At 34.7% G+C, this 26,631-nt stretch overlaps 1 protein-coding gene across 4 annotated transcripts in view; it reads left to right on the forward strand.

Annotated features, from left to right (window-relative positions):
- LOC136039933 (myocardin-related transcription factor A-like) overlaps positions 1-26,631 on the forward strand; it is a 146,588-nt gene that overhangs the window by 96,541 nt on the left and 23,416 nt on the right. For all 4 annotated transcript variants that reach the window (XM_065723929.1, XM_065723927.1, XM_065723928.1 and 1 more), the window contains 6 exons: positions 2,380-2,445; positions 5,266-5,397; positions 7,315-7,479; positions 15,293-15,723; positions 16,751-16,894; positions 25,188-25,359. In XM_065723929.1, the coding sequence (XP_065580001.1) occupies positions 2,380-2,445; positions 5,266-5,397; positions 7,315-7,479; positions 15,293-15,723; positions 16,751-16,894; positions 25,188-25,359 (1,110 nt within the window). The remainder of the gene's footprint in view (positions 1-2,379; positions 2,446-5,265; positions 5,398-7,314; positions 7,480-15,292; positions 15,724-16,750; positions 16,895-25,187; positions 25,360-26,631) is intronic.

Genomic DNA, 26,631 nt, shown 5'->3' on the forward strand with positions numbered 1-26,631 from the left:
AAGGGGGTTTTATGCCTCTTGGAGAACATAGGAAATTTGGAGAACATGGAATGGTCCCCCTATGTGTGGAGAGGTGGATGAGTCTGCATCATTTTTTAGGGGAATGTAGGAAGTTGTGCTTGGAAATATTTGGTAGGGAGATCAGGGGGAGAGATTGGATTTTGGAAATTTTGAGAAGTAGGTGTTACTTAAATATAAATAAGATTGGAAAGTTTGTCCAGGTAGGTATGAGGTATCGTGGTGATTTTCTTAAATAATTAGTTTTAGTTGCATAGCTTTATCATACGAATTGCTTCTTTGAATTTATGGAGATGAATTTAAAAGAGCATAAATGTAAACCAAAAAATAAATGTCCTTAATTTTGTGTTCTCTGTGCACTTCATTTGTTATTTTGCGTTATTTGTTTATTTATATTTATTTAAGGGGTTGAGGTAGATTTCCTCATAAGGCTAAGATGCAACAAAACAGTAACTTTTTGAGTGATACGTATCTAAGGGAGGTCTCTTTAGACCAGGCTTGTGGGGGGATAGGAAGGAGGGTTAATCCTACCGTTACTAACTTTCCTTTGTGTAGGTTGCATATACGCTGTAATTTGTAGGAATGTGTGAAGCCTATCTAAGGAAGGGTTATTTAGATAAGGCTCATGGTGGGGGGGATGGCTTGTCCGACCATCACTAGTTTTACTTTGTGCAGGTTAAATACGTTCTATTTCTTATATATGGTCGGTATGTCTTAAAATGCCTAAACATGTGTCCTATCCTTTCCGTTATTTTCTAAATGGGATTTACTAGGATTGATAATCATGGAAATTGTAGCTTACCGAGAACCCAGAATACTAGTTTATTAGGCAGGTTATGATTGAGATTCCACCCAGAGGGTTTATCTTATCTCTAGAAGGATGTATCACTAAAGATCAGTTCGTGTAATCCCTCCAAGTCATGAATCAGGATGTACTTCATCAAATGTCGAACTGGAAACTAATATAGAAAATTTTACTGAAGAAAAATTATATGGGAATCATATCTTGCGGTTTGGTGGTTTTCCATGTAATATCTTGTTTTAAAGGATTTCTTTCAGTTAATTTTACCGTTAAAATGATGGATATGCTAGTGGATCGTAATTGTATAAAATTTCAATCCATAGGGGAACCTTTATTACTTGAAATTGAAAGGGATCGGTAAAATGATGGCTTAAAAGCTACAGTTCAAACATTGAGCATATAAATAACCAAGCAATGGGATTTTAAAAAGGTCGAGTTACCAAGAAATTTTGGTTATCATGGAAAAACATTTGTTGTTCTTTTTTTTGCATTTACATTGCAGCTTTAATTTATACTTATTAAAATCAATTGATGACTAAAGATAGCTAGTCATGAAAAAAGAATAACTAGTATTTTCATTTTTGTTTTCTTTTGTTGATGTTGTTGTTGTCTAGTGCTAGTGCTTCAAAACAGATTACTATAAAGCAATATTTTGTTTATTGTGCAACATCTATTGATCACCGGCAATCTGAAATACATTATGACATGTAAAAAGGGAACAGAAACATTAATGCTATACACTTCACCTAACCTCTGAATCAGAAGTAATATTTTTTATATCTTTTTTTGTAATTAGATAAATACGACAGACAGAGCTGGTAAATAATAGTAACAGAGAATTGGCTTTCCATATGTATCTGATGTCTCAGAACACGCTCCTAAAAATTCCGTTTGCTTGATTATGTTCTTATTTGAGGTATGCAATGCCGTTTTTTTTCGATAAGAAGAGAGATGCAAAGTGAAAAAAGTGGCTGGGAACATTAATGCCTATGCATAGGCCAAAAGATAGAAAGCCTAAGTCTATGGAACCCTGAAAATTTATTTCTAAAACCTTTATTTCTAATAAGCCTTGTTTATTCTTGTTTTATTTTAAAAACTGGCCAAAAGATAGATTTCAGGCACTTGGCAGTGCTTTTTAGTTTCAGTCATGGGACCAATCAAAACTTGAATATTTCAGTTGTTATTGTTTGGGCCACTTTGTACACAGAGGGAAACCCCCCTCTCCTCTGCAAGGATGGTCCGAATAATGTCCTTGATTTTTATTTCGCATATGTTTTTTATTATTTTTTCGGGGTGGGGGGAGGGAATTGATCCCTACCCCTCTCTGTGTGCCTAGACCAATGTCTCCTTCTGCGTGATATACTTCTACTCTTTTCAGCTAATTATTTTCAAATTGACCGTAAAGGCTGAATTATTTGCTCTAGACATGTTTAGAAGATATTTTAATTCGCAAACACATATGCCTCCGGTGTCTAAAGAAATTAAGTCTTGCCTCTTACCTAAAGAAGTTTAAAACCAATGTAATACTTTTTGTTATTTTGTATAATATTTATTTTTAGCTCTGAAGGTGAAACTGATGATGAGGCGACCAATATCTCAACTGGTTGACCAAGGAATAATGCCTTGTAAGTCCTTCTTTTAAACTATATTAATATTTTATGTTATTAGTCGTGAAAATAAAGAGAACTAAGCACCGTACCTTTTTTTTCTTAAAATTATATGCTCATGAAAATTAGTTCCAATCTAGTATCAAACATTATATCTTCTAAATGGTTTCAATTCTCTTGCTGACAAGTCAGAGAGGTACTCGACCTAATCTCTTCATCATTTCGCACAGAGAAAAAAATCCCTACAAGATTCTGGGTTAAGCAAGGTTCCACTTGCCTACCTATCAGTTAAAAAGTCAATAGTGGGAGGGAGGAGGTTTAGAGTGGAAGCAGGTCCAATATCGTCGTCCAATAATGCAGACAGTAAAGCATTGCTGATTCTGGTTCAAACAAGATGCAACTTGTCTCCTAGCGTGGCTCTTCCAAAAAGATTTACAAATTTTGCCTACACGGTTTCTGGGTCCAAGTTTTTTGTTTCAGTAGTGATCTATTGAAGTTAGCAATTCTCTTTTCTTTGTTTACATATAGCGTAATTTAGGTCTGGACTAGGGGGAAACTGAATACCCTTTAGGCATCCCCACAAGATCTGCCACTGATCCCTCTTCCTTAAAACGGGAGAATAAGTTTTCTAAAATACTGTCACTTTGAATATTTGCCCCCCCCCCCCCGATGATTTTGAGAACAAAGTTATTATATACCCCATGTCCCTTAACTCTCCGAATGCGGACCCCTTGCCCTCCCCCAACCCAACAAAAAATGATGGAACTACGCCCCTGAGCATATACTTTGTTATTAATCACGGCTGATGGAAAAGAAGATATTATAGACCTTCAGACGTAAATATAAATCAAACAGACAGTATATTTGATAGATTTGTAAAAAAAAAATTGATGGCACAAGCTTAAAATTATAAGGAGGTAACCTCAACGGTTCCATTTTATTCTTGCTTTGGGTCGGCAGACGCTTTGTACAAGGAGGTGTTTCTGACTTGTGAGTGTCTAAGGAGGATAAGTTTGTATCTGCGCTCACTGAGAGAAGGTATTTTTAGAGATTCGAGGGTGGACTCATAAGATACATAGTTTGCACCGAGTATGATTTTTATAGCATGTTTCTGCACAGTTTCATTGTCATTACTGAGATATATTCTGTTGTGAACTTGTGAGGCCCCAGGATGGACATTCGTACTCAATGAATGGCCACACATAGCACAGATATGTGTGGCCAAGTTTTATTGTACAAAAAACCAGGCCCCGCAAAGTAAGTTGCAAGGTATTTTATACTGGCGATGGTGCTTTCGTCATGCTGGATAATAGACCTTTCAGCATGAAAACTATTTATAAATTTGAACCTGCTACGTGTTGTTTTTTAACTATCATATATCTAAAAGTGAAACCCTGCTTAAGAGAAAAGCAGAAATAACTAAAAACGCAATAGTTGTGAGTATTTTTAATCCTTCCATCTTATTTGGACCACTCTGAATTTTAAAATTACGGAAATTGGCTATACGAAGAAAACAAAAAAAAACATTTTAAACGTTTTTGAAAATTTTGACCTCCTTTCCTTCAAACTGTAAAGACTGTACCGGCTGTTGAGATACCATAATAAAATATGTTAACTAACTAGGGCTGATGAATGATTTTGTGATTTAACTCTGTTCATTTATCATTATCTTGTAATATTTTAAGAATATTTTTAATGGGGTTCGTTTACATGGTTTTCGTATGAATGGCTTCTTTTTATTTCGTGTTTTAATGACCACCCCTCACTTCCCTGTAAAATAAAATTGTAAAAGCGAAAACTAATTTCAAAATAAATTGTGAAAGCGAAAAAATAATTGTAAAAACCAAAATTATTTAGCCCTCTAAATCTGTTACTTCATCGATGCTAGAGTTATTTTAGCAAAAAAAGAAAAGAAAAATCATTTTCCTTATCACCAGACACCCCTTCCTTCCTCCCCCGCCAGCTTTTTCTCTAAACCTGCGCCTGACACAGTTGAGTTGTTTTTACTGGAAGACTTGATCGTTGATTGATCGTTAATGGTCTGAATAGCAGATTTTTAACAAAAATAAATACCCCAGAAATGGTTTTTGAAACTTCAAGAGGAAACTTGTTGAAAGTCCAGATGTACGATAGGCTCTTTGGTTTCATCACTATCGTTATAAGAAACCCAAAACCAATTGCTTAAATCGTCCAAATCCTGTGGGGGGGGGGGGGGGGCAAAGTAGAACCAATTTTTCCAAATCAAGTAAAAATGACAGTAAAAATTGAAGAATGATACATTTGGTACCATGAACGTACTATAAAAGTACTATAAAGATAAATATATACTAATGAAAACTGATCCGTTTCTGTTGATGCTTAAGTTATGCTGGCTTACCTTAGATTTGACACGATTTTTGAAGAAACCAAATTTCAACTGAGGGGAAAGCAAACTCGGGTCTGGGGGGGGGGGAAACCAAGGTCTCGGAGGGGCAGTTGCTCCTTCCCCCTGGCCCATAGCAAATTATGCCCCTGCCCAAAACTAAGAGATGGTTCTAGAAAGACTACTTTCAAGTTGAGTTTGGGCTTTAGAGCCGGAGTTGGAAGTCAGGGTACATTTGAAACTGTCGAGAGTTGGCCTCTGATCCTGTGTAAATAGACAAATTCTGACTCAAGACGTTTTTGGGGTATGAATCCTCCTTTATTTCTAATCCTCCAGGCGCCCTGAGATGCAAGTTGTCATCCTTACACACGTGAAATGTCAAGTCAAGTATTTTTGTTTACTATTTATGTTTGAAACTCTTATCCTTTGGATTCGCAAAAATAGATCAGTTTTCTCATTACCTTTTCTTTGTACAGCACTGAAATCCTCCGCACAATTTCATGAACAGCAAAAGAAGTTAGAAAGAGCCAAAACTGGTGACGTTCTTAAGCACAAAATCCAACAGAGACCAGACAGAGAAGAACTTGTCAGAAAGCATATACTTGAAGGTAAACATTTATTAGGTTTTTTATTCTTTTTCGATGGAGTTGGGTTAATTTCCCTTATTTATATTATATCTATTTGGAAAATACCACGTTTTGAAAAACAAAAGTCAAATTCCTTTCTAGCATCTGAGTGGTACCAGATAGAGAAGAATTAGTTTGAAAACATATACTTGAAGATAAAAGAAGCTTTTTTATTCTTTTTTTTTAGTGAAGTTAGATTATATCCCCTTCTATATGTTAGAACTATTTGAAAAGTAACATAAGTTAAAAAAAAAGTTAAAGGGGATGTGTTTTGTAATTTCTGGGTGTACCCCTGCTAACACATATACAATTGTGGTAACGCGACGTTTTGTCTGTTTTTTGTTTGTGTTTTGCGATTTTATTATTATTGTTATTCTTTTGTTTTATTGAGCTCTGTAATTGAAAATCTCGCTATAAAATATGATTATTGTAACTATGCTTTTGGTAGATGTTTACGAATGTGGTACATGTATATTTGCTTAGAGAAAGTTTGAATCATCAAAAAAAAAAAAGAAAAAAAAGACACATGAAGATTTGATTTGCAATAGAGTGCAATGACAATAATTTGGAACCATAAACTGGCATGAACGAGTTGATACCTCAGGGACAACATTTTTTAAGAGAGTGTCAATAAGCTACTGCCACATTGTGATATGTGCCGCAATTTCAATACAAAGTATTTGAGCAAGTAGTTTGAAAGTTTAGTTTTCATTCACATAATGCATAAAATATGTTTCCTCTGTTTTGTTTCTTATTTAAAAACATAGTTATTCTCCGTGTAGTCCTAATCAAAGTGTATACATCGTTATTTTAGCTATGGAATACGTTATTGTAATTATGCAATTCTATTGAGCATCGAGTGATCCTGTGTGTATTGGTGCGTCACATGTGCGTATAAACAGCTACAATAAAGAAATGAATTTATTTGGACATATTTCAGTCAATATTTGGATATTTTCCAAGTCTTCATTTACGTCACGAACCTTACTCCTTTGGATTTCGAAATCTGCGGTAGTGGCTTATATATCGACAGAAAAACTTGCATTTTTCGCATGGTATATAAATTTCAGCTTTTTTTCAATTAACTTGACAGTTTTAAAAATAAGCATAAGTTCTTGTCTCTATGCTAAATGCTGTTACTGACTGAGATGTACAATAGTTATCCAGATCAAAATTCCATTTGAAAAAAGGGAAGGGAATGTTAGCGAGCCAAGTCTTGTTTTACATACTGTAACTTCATGTCTTGTTGCAATGTTCTTGTTTATTTGCCAGTTTGTAGAACGTTCAAGGATTTTAAGCTTAATTTGAATTTGCAATTACCAAATTAATAAATATCCCAAATTACAGGGGCGTAATTGACATTTTTTAAAAATAAGGTAGAAAGTAGAAAAAATCATATAATGATTTTATGCAGGGATTACATTTGCAAAAGCGCATTTTTTTTTTCATAGGATGATACCAACTATTGGAGAACCCCAAGCTCAAAGCAGTGCTTTTGCGTGGGTGTAATTGACTCCCTTTAACTTGCCACTACCGTCACATAAATTTGTCAATCAAAAGAAAAAAAATATTCGGTAAAGGTCGTCAAAACTGTAGCGAATTGATAAATTTTTTTAGGCAAAAAGAGGTGATCACTCTACATATAACCCTCTTGCTCTTCTGCACTTCCTTTGATTCTATGTCAACTTCCCCACACTTGAAGTTAGCTAATATTGACCCTGAAATTATAGTCAAATAGGGTTGATTAGACAAAACAAAGTTTGCATCTATAGTGGTATGGAAATAAAAATAAAGTGAAGTTTTAAGTGCTTCAGAATGAGAAAAAAAAAGAGTGTTTGTCTGATTTTTTTATGTCAAAGCTAGTGCGTAATAAAAACGATTTATAATCTTTTTTTGCAGACACAGGGAAAGTGGCCCCATCGCTAGCAGAGAAGCAACGATTACTAAAGAGAGCCAAGCTTGTTGATATATTAAATGACCAACTATCACAGAGACCTGGACCCCTTGAATTAATTCGAAAGAATATATTACACACAGATGAAAGCCTCGAACGTGCCGTGAAAGGTTTGTGGAACTTTTATTTTTCCTCGCTGTTTATTCATTTACTCTTGTGTTAATAATGCATCAACAATCTTCAGGGTGTCTGTACAGATGTGAACTAATTTCAGTGTAGTTTCAATAATGGCAATTTTATTGGGATTTTGACTAGTCAAGTGGTACATTAAGAGTAACATCTGGCCCATGCACACAAAAATTGTCTCATTCTGGGAAAAGACATAGCTGTTAAAAAAGCCCGTCCAGATTTTGAAAAATACCCTTTTTTGGTATCTTCATTAAAAAAAAGTCGAAAAGTCTTTATCCCTTCCCCCACATTTATGTGAATTAGTGCCACTGGTCAAGTGTAAACTTTCTAATATCCGAACCAATCTTTATCATTAGACTTTAATTTTTTAAGTTTTTTTGTTCTGAGGAAATTTTGGTATTAAATTTTATATATCATTTCAGACAACGTCCCTCTACCCACCCCGATAGCGTTTTGACAATAGAGTATAATGAGGGGGAGGGCGATTATCCCCATCTTGTTTTGAATAGTCCTTTCTATTGTGTAAAGCAAATGGCATTAAATCAGCCCTTTCATTCTTGATGCACTAAAAAAAAAAGTTAAACTGCAGTATAATAAGTTGGGGGGGGGGGGGTTAGAGGGAGCTTCCCTCCTCATATTTAGGATAAACATAAACTAATCTGATATGCCGCTTCTAGGAGAAATCGGAGAATATGGGAGGAAAAATGTACTTTTTCCTTCTTAAAGATTTTTGTCTTGAAGTTAAATTTTTTCTAGAAGCACAAAACTAATAATTCTTTAAAGTTCATCGACGAAAATCGTCTGGTAAAAGACATTAGCTGGAATTGGCGTTTAGAGGTCAAAGCCATTGTTACGGTGCAAAGGGAGTTTACAACCAAATTTAGCCAGGTACAAAGAGGATAAAAGCACGGGTTAAGGGAGTATCCACGAATTTTTTTTTTGGGGGGGGGTATCTTTCGGAGGGTGTTTGACAAAAAACCTAAAAAATGTATAAAAAATTTGTTTACATGAATTTTTGTTATGGTTTTACGAGTCGGACAATAATTTTCTGTGGCGGGTGGGGGGGTTAAAACACGGTAAACCCTGGGGAGCTTTACATCGGTCCTCCTGAGCCGACGCCGTACTTGCATGAACGAATGATGGTTACGAATTCAATGAGGAATCAACAATGAATTAAGCAAGAAGTGATTTCTCATAGTAAAAATACCCCCAAGCTAGGGTATTTTTGGGTAGAAACCTAATATAATCTTACAAATATTATATAAGAAGTTGAAACATCAAAGGAACGTCGTAAGTTGTCCTAATATCCATTTTGAGTTTTATGTGGGGTTTCCAGAAAAACATCCAGAAAATTTCCTGATTAACACGTTTCCAGAAAACGTGTCGTATTCCTGTGTTATCTTAAATAAAGCTGCTCTCTCCGTTTCTTTGTTTATCCTATTCTTTGTGGTTCAGTGATTTTGGAGACTTAGGGCCTTGGAAAAATAAATAAAGCATATATTATTTTTCATTATTTAGATGGAATCTTAATAAATTAATCTTGACAAAAATTCCTACATAGAATGATTTATTTCCAAGGTATGTACTCTTGCAGTACATCGTCCTGCTAGGTACGACACAGCTACCCAAATCTCCTTTTAATGAGTTTTGAGACTTATTTATTAGGAGGGGAAATAGTATTCAAGAAAATAACATGGATACCATCAAAATAAATAGGAAAAGAAACAGATTTGGTTTTGTTGAGATGTAACAAATTGTCCTCCTACTGGTATGATTAATGGGAACATGTAGATGAAATAATTCTATGAAATTGCTGATAGTGTCTTAGGGAAAATAGTTAGAAATACACCTAGGAATAATGAAATGCTTTAAATTTAGTAGTGAAAATGCTAGTGAAAATAAAAGTGAAAAAAACTGAAAAAGTAAAAAAAAAAAAAATTAGTGAAAATGCTTTATGTTTAGCAGAGAGGATGAGGGGATGAGAGGATGAGAGTGATAGATCATATGAAAATCAGAGGAATGTATAAAAAAAAAGATTTGAAAAAATCATTAAAATGTGAATTAAGGACGTATGAAGTGGAGACCATGGATTAAATTGTTTAAGATCTAGAAGATGCGGTCATACAGCATAATACTAAAACATGGTACTGTCATGTTAATAAATTGAGAGGGAATAGTCAATCTAGATTTTTCGCAGTTGAAAATAGGAACAGGACCACAATTAGTGATCAGGAAAGAGTTAAAGATAAATGGGCAGTGCATTTTGAGAATGTGAAGGATTTACAGGTAAAAATATAGAAAAGAATGAAAAATTTTGTGACACTTTGGATGTGAGGGAAAATTTATTTTGTGTGGAAGAATTAGAGACAGTAGTAAAAGGATTAACAATAATAAGGCCCCAGATGTTGATAATGCGGTAAACGAGTTTTTTGAATATGATGGCTATGAAGTTAGAGATGAGTCACTGAAGATTACAAATATGATGTTTGAAAAATGGGAAGTACCTAGTAGTATTGTGAAGAACTCTAGTCAAGCCACTCTGTTAAAAAGATGGTAAGAGTGTGGTAATTATAGAGGCATTAGCATGGTTTTTGCAGGAAGAAAATTAATTAGTTTGATAATACTTTTCAGACTTAGAGATGCTGTTGGTAAAGTCTTAAGAGAAAAACAGTGCGATTCTAGGAAGGGGAGGGTGGGAGGATGCGTTGACCAAATTTTCACTCTTAGATTAATAATTGAGAAGTGCCTAAGCCATCAAATATCTTTAGTCTTCAGTTTTGTAGATTATAAGCAAGCGTTAAGCTAGGTTCAAGAATTGACGTTTCGAAGACTAAGTCACTAAGGCTAGGAATAAGTGCAGGCCAGACCAGAATATAATTTGCAACTATTAAAACTTTAAAAAATTAAAACTATTTAATATTAGTGTATGTATATTATACTGACAATCCGCGTTTTTTTAGTATAGTGCAAATTATGGTCTGGTTTTGAGGAGGCTTTATGGTTGTCAGCCCTACCCTTGTTAATTTTTGATCTTTTTGAGTTTGACTAGGCTATTGTAATTTCTCTTCGATTTGCTAGATGCTTTCCAGAGAAATTGCCTACGGATCGTTTTGGGTACCCAACTGACTGATCATGACTATGGATTATGACTGTACCGATTGTTCATGACGATTTGTGGTTGTTTTACGCTTGGAAGATTATAAAGACAGTAAATGCAATGACGACTTTAATAGTAGAATAGCCAAGGCCTGGGATGTTTTTCACAGTTGAAAAAAGTTTAGAAAAATAGGAAGATAATTTTGCAAGCTGAGATTAGAATATTGGAGGCTGCAGTGATGACAATGGTCAAGTAAGGTTCGGAAGCGTGAGCTTAAATCTCGCTTTCTAGGGCTATAATAAGAGAAAGGTTGAGAGGACTAGGACATGTTCTGCGGACGAAGGGGGACTGATTCTCATAGGTCGTCCTTGTCAGCGAACCTTTTAAGGCCAAACGAAAAGCAGGTCGTCCCCGAATGGTGTGTAATGACGTTGTAAGGAAATATTTAAGGGAAATGGGAACTTCTTGGAAGAGTTTAAAGAGGGAGGCTTTTGTATAGATTACGATGGAGTAGGAGCATATGTAGCTGTGTTGACATCAGGCTGCTTGGTGCTGCAGTGAGTTTTTACTAGTAGCGGTATTAGTAGTAGTAGTTATTTTTTCTGAAATATTATTTCTAAAAAAAGAAACTTTTCCAGAAATAAATACAATATTTCGTTAGCTGAGCTTTAACTGATAAAGCTACATTTCAACATATAGATAACAAAAATCACGAATCCACAGTCAGTGATTGATTTTTCTGAAGAGGGTGAAGGGGGCTATAATTCTTTCGGGAGCAGTAGTTTTTCTTGTGCAAGTAGATGTTTATTAAAACTCCCTTCTTTCTTTCAAAACAGACCTTCCGGTGCGCCCACTTGACAGATGATCCAAAATAAACGGCCCCCATGCAAAGGAGAGGGGAAATTCCATCCCTAGGCATTGCCGCTATTAAACATATTTTGAAAAATCAATATACACAATTAGGTTATCCAATTATAATATTTCCAAAGTTGATTTTCTAACCAGATGTGATTTATTATTCAATCCATTTATGAAAGAAGTATGATATAAAATAAAATGTAAGGAGATGTTTGCTAAACCACGCAGGAGAGGACCACTAGAGAGAATAAAAATGAACAATACAAAAAATAATAATAGATAGTAAAAATACAAAAAAGCAGATAATATAGTCGGAGAAGTAAGGGAGGATAGCTTTGTCGGCCATCGGGGAATCATATGGAAAATAAAAACAAGTTGTCAAATAAATAGTGATCAGTTCATCCCACTCTCAATTTGAAATAACTCCCTTTTTATACAATTTCTAAATGGGGGTCTCGGGGTGCCACTTTCATTCTAAATTGGATGCTTTCTGCAAATTCAAAATTTACTCATTCTTTTTTTTTCCTATAAAACAGTCAAGCGTCGAGCTAAAATAATAATATCAAGTTTTAATATTTCTGTTCAAATAAATTTTGATGTTTTTGGTGACGACTTAGCTCCTGAGTATTTTTGATCCTTTTTTATGCTTCTGCAGATAGGACCCTTTCAGTAGAACAATGTTCAAGTGATGTGGAAATTGAAACATTTCCAAAGCGGCTTTTTCTTGTAGGAGTTAAAAACGAAACAAATAAATCTTTGATATTGTTGGAAGCTACTTAATTAGTGTTTTCAGTCCGAAACGAAATCTACATACTTTCCCTGGAAATTCCACTAGAATCCATGGCATGTGGAAATTATGTTGTTTACTCTAACGGTTTGTCAGATTAAACTTGAAAATATTGAATTTATTAGAGTTTTTTTATTGCGCAAAATGGAGGTTTATTGAAAAGGTAGAAAATGTATTCCGCTGAATCATTTTCGGCTTATTAGTCATTATTCATAATTATATATTGTTTTAATTTATTTTTTTCCTTTCTCTCTGGTCGGCTCTATAATAAATTAAATAAAAAAAAATTTTTTTTTAACTGAAAGTAAGGAGCTACATTAAAACTTGAAATGAACAGAAACTAATCCGTGTATGAAAGGGGCTGTTCCCTCCTCAAAGCCCCGCTCTTTACGCTTTTTGACTCTTTCTCTCAATCCTACTTTATAAAAAAATAAACAGCTTTAGCGTAAAGAGTGGGGCGTTGAGGAGGGAATAGCCCCCTTCATACGCGGAGTTGTTTCTGTTCGTTTCAAGTTTTAATGTCGCTCCTTACTTTCAGTTAAAAAAAACTTGTTTTTTTTATATTTAATTTCTGAACGTTTTTGAATTAAAGCATGTTTGATTTTGCCTCTCCGCACATGAATAATTAAAACGAAATTTGGGTATTAATTTTTTTTTTGCTAAATGACTTTCTCTTAGTTATGATCAGACGATTTTGAGAAAAAGGATGAGGAGGCCTAGTTGCCCTCTAATTTTTCGGTTAGTTAAAAAGGTAAGTAGAACTTTTAATTTTTAACGAACGTTTTTATTAGTACAAAATATACATAACTTGCGAATTAACTTACGCAGCGAACTTCTATATTCGCATATTTTTATTATGTATATGAGGGGGTTTGTCCCCTCGTTAATACCTCGCTCTTTACACTAAAGCTTTAATTGTGTCCCAACTCTTTAAGAATGATCCTTGAATCACAAAGGCCATAGAATAAATAGTTGAATTTACTAAAAATACTTTAGCGTAATGAGCTAGGTATTTAGGAGGAGATAAACTCCTCATATGTGTAATAATCTCTGTTCGTTTTAAGTTTCAATGCTGCTCCTTACTTTCAGTTGAAAAAAGTTTTTCATAATTATTTTTTCATTGATTTTTTTTAAATAACGCTAGAAAATCCTGCGCCCCCTTCATAAAATTTCTCTCCCCCTGTGACAAAATCCCCAAGGGAAGATCTTCCAACGTAGCCCCTCCCCTCAACCCCTCCAACCAAAAAAGCTCCCTGATTTCATCTGTACTATTCCCAATAACCATTACTGTATGTAAACACTGGTCAAAGTTTGTAACATGCAGCCCTTCCCCCGGGGACTGTGGGAGAGTAAGTCAGCCCCAAAGACGTAGTTATTATGTTTTTCGACTATGCTGAACAAAATGGCTATCTCAAAATTTTGATCCGTTGATTTTGAGAAAAAGTGAGCGTGGGAGGGGGTCTAGGTGCCCTCCAATTTTTTGGTCACTTAAAAAGGGCACTAGAAGTTTTGTTAGAATGAGCCCTCTCGCGACATTCTAGGACCTGGTCTAGGAACTCAATGTCTCGCGACATTTGTCTTCTGGCAAAAAGTTCCACATTTTTGTAGATAGGAGCTTGAAACTTCTACAGCAGGGTTCTCTGATACGCTGAAGGCGATGGTGTGATTTTCTATGGCTTTTAGGGAGTGTTTCCCCCTATTTTCCAAAATAAGGTTAATTTTCTCAGACTTGTAACTTTTTATGAGTAAGGCTAAATTTGATGAAACTTATATTTAAAATCAGCATAAAAATCCAATTCTTTTGATATATCGATTGGTATCAAAATTATATTTTTTAGAGTTTTGGTTACTATTGAGTCGGGTCGCTTCTTACTACAGTTCGTTACCATGAACTGTTTGATTGAGGGGCATATAGTTCATATTTTATATAGAAATGTAAAATACTCTATACGAAGAAAAGTAACGAATATGACTTGCTAAGGGTGTGTTGGCAGATTAGAAGATTCAGATGTCAAAGCTTTTGTTGGACTTTACCGGCAGTGGAAGGAGGTCTTGGGACATAAAATTTACTTTAAAGCGGGTTTAAATAGTGAACAATTTAAGTGGTAAATATCAGGGAGAGGTGTCAGGGAGGTTGGCTTTCCTTACTTGTCTCTTAAAGTCCTTTGTAGCTATAAGTGGTGTCATGTTTTAGATAGAATGTAAGCATGGCATTTTATGGACATACTAACTTTGACGATAGTTAGTATAAAGAATTTGTATGAATTAATGTATCGATTACATTCTTGCGCAAATGATGAAACTGACAATGAGTCAACTTAAACTGAAAAATTGCACCCGATGAATTTGCTATACACAGTGCAGGTATACTGTTCAAATAATTTTTGTACTGTATTTTTGCCCTAGGTCAAGACGACATCCAAGATATTAACAATTGAATCTTGCACTCAGAAATAAGTGGAACTTCGATGGAACGAATGATTCTGATACTAAGCAATTATTTTTCGGCAAAGGATTTGTGACGTACAAATTATGTCCAGAGGTGTCAACTCACAAAAGTTTATGGGGGAGGGGGGTAAATTGTATTTTTCAAATTTTGAGGTCCAATTTTTTTTTGAAATGTCAAAGGGGAGAGAAGTCTAGGGGCACACCCTGTACTCCTAAGTCATATTCTTTTGAATTTAATAATACGTTTGTTTGAAATTCAAAGATCATGAACATCGTTCTAAATTCAAAAGTCCAACAAATATGTACTAAAATGACGGAGAAAGAATGAAGCCAAGAATATTGATGATCGGTGCAAAAAAAAAAAAAACTTATGTGAATGATCACTTGTTAGCATTGTTCTATAGACGAGTAGATTTTGTATTAAAATGAAATTCTGAAGTAACTGAGGTCGTAGGAACGTTCATATTAACCAAGACAAGTATATCAACATGCCATGACTTGTATTCATTTTAGCAGTAAATTTGTTGTCGGGTAATATATAAATTGTCCTGATGTTAGCAAAAGTTTTAATGTGTATGTTGAAAGATTTTCTTTTTTTTTACAGAGGGCCAGGTACCATTTCGGCCTGTTTCCGAAGCGCATGCCAAACCGCCGGCCCACCCTTCCATGTACATAACATTAGATGATGACAATTCCAGTGACGTACCCGCATCGCCCGCTCAAAACGACATTCCACCTTCACCGAGTCTGAGCAGCTTAAGCCCATTGAGCAGCTCAGCCACGCCCCCACATCAGAGTCTCATCTTCCCGGATGTAGATTTGACCAACTTATTCCCAAATGGTTCTCGATTGACGAATATTGGCAGTAATCTTCTGATTTCTCCAAGTCTATCAGGGCCACCGGTGCCCCCGCCTTTGCCGAGCTATCCTGTTTTACCTTCTCAAAAGTCTGAACCTGGTAAGGACAAGCAGAAGAAGAAATCTTGTAAACCAAAAGCGTCAGTCAAAAAAGCGATCAAATTCCATGAATATAAGGTATCCAATTTATTTATTTTTTAATGTACGCAATCCTTGTATGGTATACCAGACAAATACATCAAAGTGATTGGTGTTATCTACGAGAATAACACTGCTGCGGTTAAGTTAGGAAATGAGGTTAGCAACTGGTTTTGTATTAAATCAGGAGTTAAGCAAGGTTGTGTTCTATTCCCCCTTTATATGGATCATTTTGATGGACTTTGTCTTAAGGAGCACAGGAAAGGCAATTGGAGACCACGGAATCAAATGGGGAGGAAAAACGCTCCTGTACTTAGATTATACTGATGATTTAAGCATATCAGATGAAAGTGTGATCAAAATGAATGAACTTTTAGAGGTTTTGCGAGTTCAGGGTGCTAGAATATGTTTGAAGATTTATGTTAAGAAGACTAAGTCACTAAGGCTAGGAATAAGTGAAGATGAAAAGGTGACGCTGGGTAATGCAAAGATTGATCAGGCGGGCAGCTTCACTTGTCTTGGTAGTATTATTAGTATAGACGGTGGGAGCAGTGAAGATGTAAAAAGTAGAATATGATGTTTTCATGAGAGACTGCCTACGGATTGTTCTGGGTACCTGGCCGTATTTCAAACAGTAAGCTGTACGAAAAACGTGGTTCAATCCTGCTTTCCAGGGCTATAATGAAGGAAAGGTTAAGGTGGCTAGGGCACGATCTGCGGATGAAGGTTCTAAACCGAAAGCAAGCCCTCCTCGTCTGGGATGGGAGAATGTCATAAAGAAAGATTAGAGGATATGGGAACTTTGTTTGAGAGTGTAAAGAGGGAGGCATTAGGTACTGGAGTGAATTGTCAGTAGCAGTAGTAATGTTATCTCAAGCAGAATTGGCAAAATCGTGTTTGAATAACTTTGATTATAATCGCATTATAACTTTAATTATAATCTTTGATTATAGTCTAAAAATAATTCGGTGAAAATGTTTTTTTTTTTTTCTCTAATAAATTAGTTCCTTCACTGCAGTTTGCAAGTAATAAGCATTTGCAGTCATTTATGTGTTTCTACTTTTAGGGACCGACACAAAAAGGTGGCGCAAATAATTCAAATACTGAGCCGAGTATAGAATCCTCATTTGTTCCTTTTGAAACACCCTATGAATTACTCCTACAGCAGCAACAATTAATACTGCAACTTCAGATCGATCAAAGGAATAAGGTAGCCCTTTTTCGTTTCTTAAGTAGGCACACCTAGATGTGTACTGAACATGGGACTTGCATTATTTCACTATGCCAGAACTTCGTAAATATTCATTATGTTTTGAATTGTACCACTTAGGATAACTATTAGGTCATTTTTAAAATTCGTTGCTGGCACATAGAATGATTAAAACTGAACTACGACAAACACTTATATGAATTAGCTTTATTGCAGTGTTCGAAATAAATTCTTTTAGGGTTATCTGTATTTTTGAATTTTCCTATCCGAAGCCAGGGAGTACAGACATGTATGATGGGTGAAGGCCCAATTCTTCGAGTAAAGGGAGTGGAGGAAGGTGAAAAAAGATAAGTTTTTTGTCAGAGAAAGAGTTGGTTGAGTTGACTCTTTACTCAGTTTTGTATATATAATACTTGTTTATTATGTAGGATATATGAACCGTTAAATTTCATAGTTATTTGTTTAATCTATTCAGTCTGTTAATAATCCATTTATTATTTCTAAATATTATTTATTAGGAATTTATGTTGCATTTTGTTTTGTTTGTTCTGAATTATTATTTCTAAATTTGTTACTTCTAATTATTAATTTATAAGGTAAGTATCAGCAAAGGTTATATTAGCCAACCCTCTTACCACTTTTTAAGGTAATAATTTCATCGTGAAGAAGTTAGTTCTTTGTTGATGAGAACTAAAAGTTTCACTTTACTTTTAAACGCTACATGGCGCTGGTTATTATTCTTTTCGGTACTAGAGTCAGTTTCAACTCTTGTATATTCCCAATACCCTTCGTTATACCTTACTACAGGGGTGACGAGGCTCTTAACAGTAAAACGTAATAAAAAAAAATCCTATTTCCAGTGTAGGTAAAAAAAAATAAGAAAATATTTTTTATTAGAGCTCCCCCTTGACGTAAAAATTCCGAAATTGGGAGGAACCGTTCCCAAGTTTTTACCATCCAGTTTGGAACCTATTAATAAAGGCCTCAAAAAGGTGTTAAGGAAAGTACGAACGCTGAATAATCACATCATCGAGCCGAAATTAGACCATGTCGTTTTTATGGCATATGCTTACTCAATTGTAAAAAAAAAAAAAAAAAAAAAAAAAAAAAAAAAAAAAAAAAAAAAAAAAAAAAAAAAAAAAAAAAAAAAAAAAAAAAAAAAAAAAAAAAAAAGACTATAAGACTAAATACAATTTCCGGTGAGAGTAAACGAAATTAAAGCAAAATATTTCTTCTTCTTTTTTTCGGATTTCTTTCTTTGTAAAAATTCTTTTTTTTAATGTTAATATTCTCCAATATAATTTGTATCTAAAATTTTGTAGTTTTGTCATTTTCTGCTTCTTCTCGAAGACAACTGTCTGTCATATACAAATTGGAATTTGTTGAAAAGTCTTTAATCTAGCGCTGATTTGATTTTTTTTTTTTTTTTTTTCTATTTTTCGATAATTTTTTATTTTTAGAAATTATGTGGGAAAGATGAAACACTTGCTCAAGAAGCTAGTTAATGAAATAGTTTAGATTTAAAATTATAAATCAATCCTCCGCGCAGTAGATAAGAGAAAGAGTAAGCGTACATGCATTGGCCTCAAATGATTTGTTGCTGTTATGAGTTGTTAGCAGTTGTAGTAGTAGTAGTATAAATTGATCTCATCAAAATTATATTTTTTCTGGGGTCTCGTTTGTTGCTAATGATTTGAATAGTTCAGAGGCCAGTTTTACCAATTCCATAGAGGAGATAGTTTGTCCAATTCAAAAAGTAGATTTATCGCTGGTTTTGATTAAACGAAAAAATCAACTACTGGGGGAAGTTCCATTTGTTCTGCTATTTGTTACTTTGAACTGAGGATATTGTCAGGTAAATTTTAGTATAAGTAAATTAGCCGTCAAGTAATTTTGGGTGTTTAATGGCAATTTTTTTATCTGTTTTCTAAGTATGGAACTCGAGTTGGCCTTAAAATCATTATTTAGTGTTAGAGGGTTATTTTATTTTATTTTTTTGTTGCTTGGTGGTATTAATCCTTGTTTTTATGAAGTGTAGTTCTGTAGGTGTAAGGTTAAGAGTGAACCTAGTTTTTTGACGGTAAAGCATCAGAAAGGCTATAATTAGACTTTGTCCGATCGTCCTGGGAAATGCTCATTTGGGGGTGACTATCTCGGGTTTTGGTGCTTTGTAAATGCAATTGTGGATCTGGTAAATGCAATCGTCCTGGGAAATGGTCTTTTGGGGGCGACTATTTCAGGTTTTGGTGCTTTGTAAATGGAATTGTAGATCTGGTAAATGCAATCGTCCCTGGAAATGCTCATTTTGGGGTGACTATTTCGGGTTTTGGTTCTTTGTAAATGCAATTGTGGATCTGGTGAATGCCATCTTCCTGGGAAATGGTCATTTGGGGGTGACTATTTCGGGTTTTGGTGCTTTGTAAATGGAATTGTAGATCTGGTAAATGCAATCGTCCCTGGAAATGCTCATTTGGGGGTGACTATTTCGGGTTTTGATGCTTTGTAATTGCAATTGTGGATCTGGTGAATGCAATCGTCCTGGGAAATGGTCTTTTGGGGGTGACTTTTTCGGGTTTTGGTGCTTTGTAAATGGAATTGTAGATCTGATAAATGCAATCGTCCCTGGAAATGCTCATTTGGGGGTGAGTGTTTCGGGTTTTGGTTCTTTGTAAATGCAATTGTGGATCTGGTGAATGCCATCTTCCTGGGAAATGGTCATTTGGGGGTGACTATTTCGGGTTTTGGTGCTTTGTAAATGGAATTGTAGATATGATAAATGCAATCTTCCAGGGAAATGCTCATTTGGGGGTGATTATTTCGGGTTTTGGTGCTTTGTAAATGGAATTGTAGATCTGGTAAATGCAATCGTCCCTGGAAATGCTCATTTGGGGGTGACTATTTCGGGTTTTGATGCTTTGTAAATGCAATTGTGGATCCAGTAAATGCAATCTTCCTGGGGAAATGCTCATTTGGGGGTGACTATTTCGGGTTTTGGTGCTTTGTAAATGCAATTGTGGATCTAGTAAATGCAATCTTCCTGGGAAATGCTCATTTTGGGGTGACTATTTCGGGTTTTGGTGCTTTGTAAATGCAATTGTGGATCTGGTGAATGCCATCGTCCTAGGAAATGGTCATTTGGGGGTGACTATTTCGGGTTTTGGTGCTTTGTAAATGGAATTGTAGATCTGGTAAATGCAATCGTCCCTGGAAATGCTCATTTGGGGGTGACTATTTCGGGTTTTTATGCTTTTTAAATGCAAATGTGGATCTAGTAAATGCAATCTTCCTGGGAAATGCTCATTTGGGGGTGACTATTTCGGGTTTTGGTGCTTTGTAAATTAAATTGTGGATCTAGTAAATGCAATCTTCCTGGGAAATGCTCATTTGGGGGTGACTATTTATCGTTTTGGTGCTTTGTAAATGCAATTGTGGATCTGGTGAATGCAATCGTCCTGGGAAATGGTCTTTTGGGGGTGACTTTTTCGGGTTTTGGTGCTTTGTAAATGGAATTGTAGATCTGATAAAAGCAATCGTCCCTGGAAATGCTCATTTGGGGGTGAGTATTTCGGGTTTTGGTTCTTTGTAAATGCAATTGTGGATCTGGTGAATGCCATCTTCCTGGGAAATGGTCATTTGGGGGTGACTATTTCGGGTTTTGGTGCTTTGTAAATGGAATTGTAGATATGATAAATGCAATCTTCCTGGGAAATGCTCATTTGGGGTGATTATTTCGGGTTTTGGTGCTTTGTAAATGGAATTGTTGATCTGGTAAATGCAATCGTCCTGGGGAATGGTCATTTGGGGGTGACTATTTCGGGTTTTGGTGATTTGTAAATGGAATTGTAGATCGGGTAAATGCAATCGTCCCTGCAAATGCTCATTTGGGGGTGACTATTTCTGGTTTTGATGCTTTGCAAATGCAATTGTGGATCTAGTAAATGCAATCTTCCTGGGAAATGCTCATTTGGGGGTGACTATTTCGGGTTTTGGTGCTTTGTAAATTAAATTGTGGATCTAGTAAATGCAATCTTCCTGGGAAATGCTCATTTGGGGGTGACTATTTATGGTTTTGGTGCTTTGTAAATGCAATTGTGGATCTGGTAAATGCAATCGTCCTGGGAAATGGTCATTTGGGGGTGACTATTTCGGGTTTTGGTGCTTTGTAAATGGAATTGTAGATCTGGTAAATGCAATCGTCCCTGCAAATGCTCATTTGGGGGTGACTATTTCTGGTTTTGATGCTTTGCAAATGCAATTGTGGATCTAGTAAATGCAATCTTCCTGGGAAATGCTCATTTGGGGGTGACTATTTCGGGTTTTGGTGCTTTGTAAATTAAATGGTGGATCTAGTAAATGCAATCTTCCTGGGCAATGCTCATTTGGGGGTGACTATTTCGGGTTTTGGTGCTTTGTAAATGCAATTGTGGATCTAGTAAATGCAATCTTCCTGGGACATGCTCATTTGGGGGTGACTATTTCGGGTTTTGGTGCTTTGTAAATACAATTGTGGATCTAGTAAATGCTATCGTCCCTGGAAATGCTCATTGGGGGTGACTATTTCGGGTTTTGGCATTTGTAAATGCAATTGTGGACAAAAAGAATATAGGGTCAGACGAAATCTCGTCTGAAAGCAGTAGACGCGTCCCCGAGTGTGAAAAGTGAGTCCACCTTGAGGATACTCTTGTATTACAAAGTCACATGAGCATATCACCTCTAGTATTAAATTTATGTTTTTTTAGTTTTGTTTTTCTTTATTCGCCATGTAAAATGCATCTATCAAGTAAAATTCATAAGTATAAAATCATTTTGATAAAATTTTATGATAGTGCAAATAATCAAAAATATGGAAAATGATGTAATACCCTAAAATGCTAGTGACTGGCAAGAAACCCGTAAATATGGTAACTGTATATGATAGCTATGTCCTAATAACTATGAATAGGTAACTTTTTTTTGCATTTGAACCCTCAAACATTATCTAAGGGAATAAAAACTATGGCTTTATGCTTATTGAAATGTTTCATCAATTACCAAATTATAAAAAATTGCGACCAGTTAAAATCAATTGAGAAATTACAATTTCCCTGCCTCTTGGTGAATTTTGTGTTAAATATCTACCTTCACATTAACCAACAATGTTGCCAACTATTGCCATCAGACAACAATTCTTAGTAATAAATTGCAAGTAAGGGGGGGGGGTATCTGTTGATTGAAATAGAAACAATTTCTGTTGTAATTGCTGCTCGGATTGTCTTTTTGTTTACGAATTCTTAGTGTTCATTTGAGAAATATTTAAATTGCTTCTTTGACTTCTATTGTTATTTATTATTTCCGCTACCTAAAAAAAAAACTAAAAGCATTTCTAAATATGCCGTGTTGCCAACTAAATTAAAATTGTTAATTAGAGACTTGACGCTTAGAAGCCATCGTATACTACATGTTTGGCAATGGCACGAAAAACCAAAAAAAAAAAACCTTGTCTGATGTTTCAAGTGTATTCCTTTGCGATTGAGTATTAGTAAATTTTCAACAGGGCTGTCGACAGGTGGAGAGGGTGAGTAGTTTTACAGGAATTGTATTCTAAAGGGAGCTGCAGTTTGGTCTTTGGCAGGGCATATAGTTCGGAGGAATTCAAACGAAAAGAAGTTTGCCATCTAAAAATTATTTTGCCATTTGGCTCCATATGTATTAAGAGTGGAATAATAAATCATACTTTTTCTTGTATGATTGGAAAAATCATCAATGTCATCATTTAATGACATTAAAAATGACAATTGGGTTTAGTTAGTGGATTTTTTGTGATTATATTTAGAAATCAGTAGATTTTCAATGTTATTTTTACGAATATAATAAAATATTGTCATAAACCAAAATTTTACTGACGATTTGTTCTATTTTTTACAGAACAGTTTGTTGTAAAACAGCCTATTTCAAAGTTTTATTGAATTTACCAAATAAATTGTTGTAAATCTATCGGTTTTGCCAAATTTTGAGTTTTTTCCATGATTATTTAATTATTATAAGGAAAACTAATTTGATTTCTTGTTTTTTATTTTTACAAAATTAGTGATAAATCTGTTTTGTTAAGTTTATTGTAAGATTAGATAGTTTTAGGAAGATTAGTCTCCATTAAATTTTTTTTTTTATCCAAAATTACTCCATACATTCTGCTTGCAACGTATGATAAGTAATTCTACGATTATGAACTTAGTCAAATCTGCTATTCTTAAACTTTTACCTGAAATTTCTTACATTTTACATGTAGGTGTGTTTTTTGCTTCATCTGCCTCTATCCAGAAAATACGAGGATGTATTAAAGCAATTGCTAAACTGATTGTAGATTAATAGCCAAGTCTCTCTCAAGAGACAGCGAGAGAGAGAGAGAGAGAGAGAGAGAGAGAGAGAGAGAGAGAGAGAGAGAGAGAGAGAGAGAGAGAGAGAGAGAGAGAGAGAGAGAGAGAGAGAGAGAGAGAGAGAGAGAGAGAGAGAAAATAAACATGTGATAGAAGGCCTTGGTATATTCCCATCTTATGAAGAATAAGAAGAAAAGCCTTGGTCCGTTACAATTTTTGCCCATACTTAATATATTGTCGCGAGCGAATGTTTAAAGAATCGTCCTTTTGATTGTGCAGTGCAACTATTGCTGGATCGTTTGGGAGTTATTTTTCTAGAAGACACGCGCCCACACATGAACCATTCCTTTGTTCATTCGAAAGTTACAACGGCTCTAAACCTTGTCATTCATTGAAGCTTCCTCGTCGCCCACACATGGCCGAGAATAATAGTTCTCTGTACGCATCCGGAGTTCTGTCACCTACTGTCAATCAGTAATTAAAATTGGTTGTCTCTCCCTAGATTGGCTTGGAGGACCTCTTCTGAAGTAAAAATTGGGTACTATCCTTGAAAGTCCAGGTGTTCCATGTTTATGCCTCCTCTCGTGCTCTCCCAGTTGAATTTTTTTGATGTACACAAATAATAATAATAATAATACAGATATATATATATATATATATATATATATATATATATATATATATATATATATATATATATATATATATGTATATATATATATATATATATATATATATATATATATATATATATATATATATGTATATATATATATATAAATGATGATTTTATTTGCAAAAGTGGTACAATAAACTGTGAATAACCAATGCTAAGGGTATTTTAGGAAAAAAATAAATGTATATTTTTTTAGTTGTATTTAGTTTAGTTTTTTAGTTTTCTTTTTTGAGTCATGTTAATTTTAATATTGTCTAATTATATTATACTCATTCTAACTGAAGAAATACTCAATCAACAGGCGTTAAATAATTTTTTTTAAATTTTATCTTCTACTCTTTTGTAAGGACCGGAGGAATCATATTTTGTCCCTTTTTTTCTGCAACAGAATTTGGTGTCCCCTTGAAAAGACCTGTTCCTAAAATTTTCAAATCGATCTCCGACCCATATAGTACCTACTGACTTAAAATGATAAATACTGTTTCGGCTTAAATTTTCACGTATCCATTTCATATTGAAAAAGAGAATTTATTAAAAGAGACAAAAAAAAAACATAGTGATATAAAATAGGTAACAAATTATATAAGTTACTAGTAATCCCTCGGTCTCTAGAGACCTGCATGAAAACATCGGGATTATTTTCAGAGCTGAAGACTTGTGATTTGCTGGGCGTTACCAACTTAGGCAGTTCTATATAGCCGTATTGTGTATATACCCATTTATGTATATACCCATGTATATTTACATTTCCATACCTTCTATAGACACATTTGGGATAACTAAGAAACCAGGGTAAGGATTCATTTTCAAGAAGGGTGAAATGTCGCGTCTTATTCCTTAAGGAAGTGCAGAATTCAACTGTTTTGAATAATTTAAATTTCAACAACTGGGCTCTCCTCCAGATTTTTTCGTCTTCTTAATGTCGTTACGAAGTATCTCTTAAGTGTACACGAACTTTGAAATAAACTAGCTTTGCTGTTGTTTTTAACAGTTTGATTCTTAGAAAGGTGACGGTTATCCAAAGTGTATTTTATATTGTTTTTTTTTTCTATTTCAACTTTTTCTTTCTTTTTTTTTATGGTCATGCAAGAAACTCATTTTGTTTTAATTTCTTTTGAAAAATACCTATAGCTCAAAGAATGCCTGAATATGCTCCTGAACTCCTTCATAGTAATTATTTAGTTTCATTTTGGTTATTATTTTTATTCGTTAATTTTTCAAGCACTAAGAAGGCCGAAAATTATTATTTTGTGATATATTACAGATGGCAGTCCCAGCCACATCTCCAGCGAGAAGTGTTGGTCAGTCAGAAGGTGGCAGCCGTACGCCGAAGCAAAATCAGTCTCTATCATCACCAGCTAGCGTACATTCAACAAGTAATAGTAACTCAAGTTCTACAAACAACGATAAACCAATGAAATGGGAGGACTTTAAAGGTATTTTTTCATTACATTTATTATATTTCCAAAAGTTATCCTCAATATTTGTAAATATAAATCGTCATTTTCTATGAGGTACCTTTACATCAGCCAAAAGCCATATATATATAATAAGGTTAGGTATTTAGAGTGGTTGCAGGGAAAGGTACCAAATCCCTCTCCCCCCCCCCACCTCACAAAAAAACATGTCTAATCCGACATCTCAAATTTCATTCTCGAATATGTCATTTGGACCAACTTTGATGTGAAAAAACCCAGCTGTGCTTTAGAACCATCTAATAAATAGAAGAGCTCATGTCTTTCAATACCAATTAATCCAAGAACCAAATATAGTATTAGAAAGTTTAGAAATTGAATTGGTCATTTGCAATGAAGATTTAAGAATCAGATAGCCGCTGTGCCAGGTGACCCCTGGGTAAATTATCTTTCCACGGTTCTTGCTGTATCAAAAAGTGTGTTTTCAAGAAAAAAATTCCCTGTGGACACAAAGTCCGACCAAAAGCATCGTACTTTACCCTTTTCCCGAATTATCCTTTACCAAGGGATTTTTTTTACAAGAACCAATGGATTTTAGAAACCACTTTGGTCAGTTGGATGTGAATGTATAGCTTTTAATAAAAATAAAAAATTTCTTAAAAAAGACATAAACAGTAGACAAACAAAATATAACGCTGACTACGCTGATTAAATCCAAGGAGAAAAAAGGTATTTCTGACATTCACCGGTGAATGTCGACATTTAACAATATCGGACATTCACGGTGACATATATATTATTGTTACAAACCAACCAGTATCAAGTAAATCCTCTCAATGATATTTGCAAAATAATAGAGCAACAAAAGAGAGCATTTATATTGGAAAAATGGCTAATATTTATTTCTTTATAAGCCAAATGATATTTCTATATATTTGAAAGGAAAAAACTTAAAAGGAAGAAATACCGTCAAAAATAATTGTTTTAGAAATAGTAAAGATAAAGTAAACGTCACCCGCGTTATTACCTTTTGAAGTATCTTTACCTGGAAAGTCGATTAGTACTTTGATACTTTTTTTTTTATCATTTCGTTATCGTCCCTGCCTAAATGGCACTTCGCCTTTAAGAGGGCTTTGAGGGGGTAGCACTTTAACTTTTATTCTTTGTAATGAAACTAATATATTTTAGAACTCAATGAATTGCTTTGAATTTTGATAGCCGAGGCTTCTTAAAGTGCTGTCAAAATTGTTAAATATTAAATTATCTTATTTTGGATTTTAACCTCATACTTAG

Source organism: Artemia franciscana, chromosome 20 (assembly GCF_032884065.1).
Source record: "Artemia franciscana chromosome 20, ASM3288406v1, whole genome shotgun sequence".
Lineage (NCBI taxonomy): Eukaryota > Metazoa > Arthropoda > Branchiopoda > Anostraca > Artemiidae > Artemia > Artemia franciscana.